At 39.1% G+C, this 6,784-nt stretch overlaps 3 protein-coding genes across 3 annotated transcripts; 2 read left to right on the forward strand and 1 right to left on the reverse strand.

Moving 5' to 3' along the window:
• Window positions 1–12: 12 nt before the first annotated feature.
• LOC129579845 (uncharacterized protein DDB_G0271670-like) lies at window positions 13–951 on the forward strand. Its single transcript, XM_055470024.1, has 2 exons — window positions 13–691; window positions 768–951. Exons 1-2 carry the CDS (start codon window positions 41–43, stop codon window positions 852–854), a joined length of 738 nt encoding a protein of 245 aa, XP_055325999.1. The 5' UTR covers window positions 13–40; the 3' UTR covers window positions 855–951.
• An 80-nt stretch (window positions 952–1,031) lies between these two features.
• On the forward strand, window positions 1,032–4,456 carry LOC129579846 (exocyst complex component 1-like). The gene is made up of 3 exons (XM_055470025.1): window positions 1,032–3,003; window positions 3,093–3,243; window positions 3,346–4,456. The coding sequence occupies exons 1-3, from the start codon at window positions 1,329–1,331 to the stop codon at window positions 4,202–4,204; spliced, it is 2,685 nt and encodes an 894-aa protein (XP_055326000.1). The 5' UTR covers window positions 1,032–1,328; the 3' UTR covers window positions 4,205–4,456.
• A 247-nt stretch (window positions 4,457–4,703) lies between these two features.
• Window positions 4,704–6,784, reverse strand: LOC129579848 (NEDD4-binding protein 2-like; the record flags this gene model as incomplete). Its single annotated transcript, XM_055470026.1, is given in 4 exon segments — window positions 4,704–5,065; window positions 5,162–5,316; window positions 5,384–5,758; window positions 5,828–6,784. Coding segments are annotated over 4 exon segments (1,569 nt in total), but the record flags the coding sequence as incomplete, so codon positions are not given.

A 6,784-nucleotide genomic window follows, 5' to 3' on the forward strand; every position in this document is an offset into this window, starting at 1 on the left:
AAGATTTCTTTTCAGTGGTTGTTATTTAATTACTTAAAAAATGGGCAGATCACGATCTCGTTCGTTATCTCGGAAAAAGTCGTCACGTCGCCGTTCATCATCTCGTTCAAAACATCCTGGGAAAAAAAGCCGGCATCATACACCCGAAAGAAAATCATCAAAATATCGGCATCGATCAGATAGTTCGTCCAACTCATCGACAAACCGCTACAAATCATCATCGAAATACAAAAGTAAACGACAAAAGAAGCGTGACTCACGATCTCCATCGTCGCATAGGAGCCGGCACAGACGGAGACGAACGAAATCTTCGGATTCATCAAGCCGTAGTAGCAGTTCAAGCAGCTCAAGTAGTAGCTCCACGAAACATACACACCGATCCTCATCGTCATCAGATAAACTGCATCGAAACAAACCATCCTCATCGTATGTCGACAGAATTCGTGCGATGCGTACGCCAACACCACCACCAGCAGCGAAGCTGAACTTTGATGCAGGCATGGAATTTTTGGACAAACGACAAGTTTCAGATGCTCTCGAGGAAATCAATGCCAATGATTTCCAACCGAAGACATTCAACTCGTCGGCAAACAACAAGAATGAAAAGTCAGACGCAGACATAATTAAGTTGAAGGGCGAGATCAAAGGCGCCAAAACTGATACAAATGACGATCCGCTGTTTCATCAAAAGGTAAACATGAATACATGTGAAGATTCAGCCTTATAAATTGAACACTAATGAGATAATCTCTTAATCGCTTTTGTAGCTCTTTCGCGACGATGACGAACGTATGAAGGAATGGGTTCACCGATTTTACACCTATCGACAGAAAATGTTTGGTGCAAATAACTGAGATTTAGATTAAGGAGGAGTTGAAATTTTACAAATTATAATATAAATTGTGTCATGACCAAGAAATTGTATGAATAAAAACAAACATTTGATTAAGAAGAGAATTCGCTTCAATTCAATTTTAATGAATGCATTTCAAAAATTCACCACATTCTCCTTTATCACTGCTCGGTTTGACAGCTGTCAAACGCTCAAAATGACACAAACATCGGAATTGTGTGTGATTTATTTGCATAATAAACGCCAACGAGATTGTTTTACTCCAAAAATTAGACGGCATAGCAAAATTGTTGTGGTTTTTCACATAATTTAGTTGCTTTCAAAGCATATCCCCGTTTAAATGGCAGTGAAAAACGTTTATTCTGTTTAAATATAAGTGAGTTCACTTGTTGATAAATATAGTGTAGATCCGCCCATAATAAGCAATCACAAAAAAGGTCACAAGTGATTGGCACAAGAACAGAAAATACATACAATGGCTGGAATCAAGTATTTACTGCAAAAAGAGGTGTTTGATGCGACCAATGAGCGAATTTTATCGGTTTGCAATGTTCAAAAATGGCACAAAAAGAAGCGAAACTCATATTTGTGTATTGTGCTAGAGGCGCGTTCAATTCCAACGCTTGTTCAAGTGAAGCAAAATGATAAGGGAGTCTATCGGAAGAAACGAATGTGGCAATTGAGCGAAATCAAAACGGTTGACGGGAAAAATGATTCAACCACTGAGCCAATCAACGAATTCGATTTGATTTGCGAGAAGAATTATAAATGGTTTGCGGCAAATTTGCATGAGCGCCAGAATTTCATAACCGTATTGTATCGCCAAATCCATAAGTATATCAGAGTGCCTGAAAATCGTGCAATTTTCGTGAATATTCCGCTAACATGGCTACAAGAACAATCGCCCGAGAAAGTGCAACAAACTGACAATTTGACGAATGGAGACACGCTTGATGACGGCGAAGTGAGCGATGAATTTGAAGATTTTCAAGCGCTCACAGAAAAGGAAGAGGTTGAGTTAAATAAATTGATTGCCAATTCCAATTTAGCCATTACCAATGCTGAGCAATTCATGGAAGACCTGAGTAAAAATCTGCAAGATTTAGACGGCGCAAATGTTCAAAGTGTGCTGGCTTCGGAGAAACAAGTAAATGCCCTGATGGAACAAATCGAAGCCGCCATCGATGAGGCAAATCGAGTCGAAGCGCGGTTTGATGAATACGATGAAATTTTGTGCCATGTGCGGGACACAATGGAAAAAATGGGCGAGAAAAATACGATGATTGAAGTGGCAAACAATAATAACATCAAACTCTTGAATGAACTAGAGAAATTGGTAACACAATTGGATCTGCCGTACGGACATCAAGTCGCGCTGACCGATACCGACTTAACAACACCACAAGGTTTGGCGGCTGCAATTGGCGCAGGGAAAGCACTACAAACAGCAATGAATTGTGACATCGACTCGGCACTTTTGCGATTGACAGCCGTTCAAGATCAACGTAAGCGTTTCGATAAATGGAAAGCCAAATTTTCGCAGACAATTACTCGTCATTTGAATAACATGTTTATTCATTTGGCCAATGATTTGGGTGAATTGAATGTGATTGCATCGTCGGGCAGCACTGAATTGGTTCTAATGAAACACGGTGCCGTACATAAGGAACTCAGTGCCTACAGTGAACTTATGCATTGGCTCAAATCGATGGACCGAAAAGCGTACGATGGCCTAGCCAAGGTGTACACAAGTGCGATGAGCAAAGTGTATGAACGTGAGCTGAAAAACTTTTTTGATTTAGCCAAATCTTCCATATCACCACAACTGCTCAACGACAGCGAAATGAATACATCGATTTCAAGTAAATTCAAAAGTCCACAATCGAAACAAATATCACAACCGTACGGAATACTCGGTATTAGCAAAGAACAATGGTCAAATGGATTGGATGCGAGTGAACGGCAACGCTTCGAAACAATTATGGAGAAAGTGCTAACGGAATTGGAGCCGGTGGCTTTGAGTGAACAACACTTTTGCATTCAATTCTTTCAACTGGACGTTTTGAGTCCAACAACAAGGAACACTCAAACAACATTGGATGGAGTTATGAGCACTAGCATCGGTCCAATCGATGGAAACGATAAAGAAGGTAATGAGGCACATTTCGAATGAACCAAAAAATGAATAGTTTGATTGGGCAAGGAACATGTAATGAACGGATTGTCTTTTTTTTTCTAGCTGTCGCTGCTACTATTGGACTGATTGCACCCCAGAAGAAAGTCGATCGACAAATTAACGAAGATGTTCGCCGAATGATGACTTCACTTTTCAATATTTTGGAATCAGAGCTGAATAGCTTTATCAATAGCTTTGAGAAATTGGATAGTTTGTGAGTGTTTTTTTTCTTTTTGTTTTTAGCCTTCAATTTTCAACAAATTTGTAAACAAAATTGCAATGATCTATCTCTCTCTCTTCCTCTGTTTTCTTTCAGTTATTCCATGTATGTTTTAGTGCGTTTAACGCAGCACGTTATGTCCGCTCAGGATGCACACTCATTTCTGAGTATGACATTTGCATCGGCACTGGTGCAGGTGAAGCGAAACTTTGACAAATTCATGCATATACAGTTGCAGTCAATTATCGAGTCAAAGGTTCCACGTCGCTCGAAATGTGGTCTTTTGCCATATGTCGAGAACTTTGAGGAATTTTCCAATACAGCCGAATGTATCTTTCGTAAAACTGAGCGTCGCACCGACTTAGACAAATGGTACGTTCAATTGGTCAATGCAATTTTCGAACACATTCCACTTCATGCGAGTGAACACCCAAAAACACCCGATCAAGTGGTTCGAATGGAGAACTATCATCATATGCATTCATTGTTGGCTCATCTAAAAGTACCCGTTCTCGATGAACAGAAGAAAGTGGCTAAAACGAAGTATAACGAAGCTTTGCGTGCTTATGTAACGAAATACTTTGGACGGCCACTGGAGAAGTTGAATCTGTTTTTCGATGGTGTGCAACAGAAAGTGGGCCAAGGTGTTAAAGAGACTGAAATTAGCTATCAGATGGCATACTCAAAGCAAGAGCTGCGCAAAGTAATCAGCTTATATCCGGCACGTGAAGTGAAGAAAGGACTTGAGAGTCTCTACAAAAAAGTGGAAAAACATTTGTGCGAAGAGGAAAATCTATTGCAAGTCGTTTGGCGAGCGATGCAAGAGGAATTCATCGTGCAATACAAATATTTGGAAGAACAAATTCAACGTTGTTACGCCGGTTCGATGATTACACTCGATTTTACCATCGATGACATTCTGCATTTCTTCTCGGAAATCGCTCAATCGCATTAATTTCTGTTGCATATAATTACTTCATATCTTATTCGAATATTACTCGATATCGCAGAATTAATAATTGCTTGCTTTTAAAAATGCTGTCAAAAATTTAATTGTTTAATATTAGAATGGAAAATCGAGTCACGAAAACATTACGATGGTTTCAGTGTGTCCAAATCAAACTATTTACATGTTCTTATGTCAGCCTGTTCTATATTTATTAGCGTTCTCTTTAATAAAAATAACGATTAATTAAATGTTAATGTATGAACAGTGTTTTTGTCATGTTGGCCAATACAAAATCAAATATAGAATATATTATTGTTATTACATGTTTTTCAAAAATTTGATCTTGAACCGTTGAACGGTCACAGGGATGAATGGTTGCTTGATTTTTGATTATTTTTCTAAAACGTACGAAAAGTATATTCCAATGTATCTCCAATTTACATGTTCCATAGTTTGTTGCTTTTAATGTATTATTTCTGATGCATAAGGATAAGTAAGCATACCGTTTTTACTTCAAAATACTTTTTATTCGTTCAATTGGTACAAAAGAATCTGTACAAATTTCGTGTCTTAATGTTAAAAGTGACGGTAGTGTCAACTATTTGTGTCCGGCGGTGACTTAAAATAAAATAAAGATTAGGTCATATGTCTTGGTCATGTATGTATGTATGATGTAGCTTGATGCCAATTTGCTTAATTTCGAATGGATAGAAACAAAAGTTGTATAGAAAAAAATGGATAATGAAATGGTATGTAGAATAAAAATCGAAATTGAACTTTGTCGTTTAGTTGTTGTTTACACTGTCAGTGAACAAAGAAATGTATTGCAGCTTGACTTTAAGCAAACCGGGATTGACTTCGGCCCATCTATAAATAAAAGCAATGATTGTGGTGTGTATTGATGTCATTCTAAATGATTCGCAAGGTCAATGGCCAATGCCATTTCTGTCAATATCAACTTACGATAATTTTCGTTCCTTCAGACGACACTTGACCCGATGCTTGATTGTTGAGAACCCACCGGCGCTGTGTAAACCTCTTCCCGTAATGATGAATACGTATTTGAAACCACGTTTTGCATCTTTGAGCTCGTTGATGTGTCGATCAATGTAAATATCCTGTGGGAGAAAATGATATTTTGATTATTAATCTAAACAAATTTTCTATTAATTTAAATTAGAATACCAAGCATTCGATCGCTTCGTCCGCATGTAGATAATGCAAATCAAGCATATTTGGATCCTGTTGCGTGTAGGAATGTACTTCGACAATGGCATTTGCCGCTTTGTGATTGTACATACCGATTTTTGTGTTGTGCAAATTGGCCACCGTTGTATAATAATACGCAACTCCTGTTTGTTTGCGTTGGAATGCTTCTCGTGCCTTATTGTAACACTCAGCTTTCAGGTGAGAATGATGCATAGCCATGTTACGATTTTCCTCAAAATCGCGTAGAGCCGCCCGTTTGGCATCTTCCACATCTAGCTTGTTCAGCGTAGCAGCAACACCTTGGATCTTGTGCTTGTTAGGCTTTGAATGGGTTGGTTGCGTTGGTTGCACCTGAAAAAATAATGAGAAAATAGAATTTCCTTAGAACATTATTTAATCTCATAATAAATCAATTCATACCGTTTGCGCTTCAACGCGGACTTGTGTTGCCAGCTCTTGACCTTTGGCTCGTATTTGCTCATCTATTTCTGACTTTAAGCTCTCTTTGAAGAATTCCACCGTCTTTGCAAACTGATTCCCATACGCGGTGAACACTTCAATTAGCTGCTCTCGGTCGACGTTAGGGAAAATTTCGTATAGCTTTGCTTTCGTGAGTTTCATTGCCAAGTCTTCGCGCGTCGTTTGTTTCCATTCATTTGCATTGCAATTGTATGCTTTCCAAGCGTATTCCATGTCAGCGATATTTTGAACATTCGGATTGGCCTGTGCAACTTCAAACAGATTTTGAGCTTGTGGCTGCTTCACTTGCAGTTCTTTGGCAAATTCTTCGTCGTCTTTGATTGACTGCTGCTTTTGCTCCTCGATTTGATGGTAAAGTGATTCAATAAAAGTTGCGTACAACTGTTGCCCGAGTGATTTTGGCATAAATACTTTTGTCTTGATATCTTTCAAATTTTCACTTTGGAACGTGTTAGAACCGAATTGATTGTCCAATTGACAAACAAGCTCTATGCCTAGGTCGATTTCAATCATGTCATCATCTTCATTAATGTTATCGTCATCGTGCGGGCTCGAGCTGAAGGATGCTTTAGCTGTCGATTGATTCGATGTAGTAGCAGTTGAGGTTGTTGCCATTGATGTGGATGGCGCACCGCGTCGGGAATCACGTATTTTTCGCGCATGGTCGGAATAATGGTTGTCGGAAATGACAAACTGTTGTTCAATATGTTTGAGCACATCATTTTCATTGGGTGCATGGTTTTGCTTTTGTCGTCGTTGATTTCGTCCCAATTGTGACGGCTGCTGTGCACGGCTATCTTTGAGCCATTCGACCGGGATGGCTTCAACTGCTTGCGAAAACTCAGCACTTAATGGCTCATCGCAGTCGCATGTAAAATTATCGCGGTCAATTTCTTC

Source organism: Sitodiplosis mosellana, unplaced genomic scaffold (genome assembly GCF_009176505.1).
Source record: "Sitodiplosis mosellana isolate CC-2019 unplaced genomic scaffold, AAFC_SMos_1.0 Smas_scaffold_6662, whole genome shotgun sequence".
In the NCBI taxonomy this organism is placed as follows: domain Eukaryota; kingdom Metazoa; phylum Arthropoda; class Insecta; order Diptera; family Cecidomyiidae; genus Sitodiplosis; species Sitodiplosis mosellana.

What these genes read in the sequence shown, in the direction of transcription:
- LOC129579845 (XM_055470024.1), top strand. Translation starts at nt 41, where the DNA reads ATGGGCAGATCACGATCTCGTTCGTTATCTCGGAAAAAGTCGTCACGT. An exon ending in ATCCGCTGTTTCATCAAAAG is followed by an intron (nt 692 to 767) that starts GTAAACATGAAT and finishes TCGCTTTTGTAG; the next exon opens with CTCTTTCGCGACGATGACGA.
- LOC129579846 (XM_055470025.1), top strand. Translation starts at nt 1,329, where the DNA reads ATGGCTGGAATCAAGTATTTACTGCAAAAAGAGGTGTTTGATGCGACC. An exon ending in CGATGGAAACGATAAAGAAG is followed by an intron (nt 3,004 to 3,092) that starts GTAATGAGGCAC and finishes TTTTTTTTCTAG; the next exon opens with CTGTCGCTGCTACTATTGGA. An exon ending in TTTGAGAAATTGGATAGTTT is followed by an intron (nt 3,244 to 3,345) that starts GTGAGTGTTTTT and finishes GTTTTCTTTCAG; the next exon opens with TTATTCCATGTATGTTTTAG.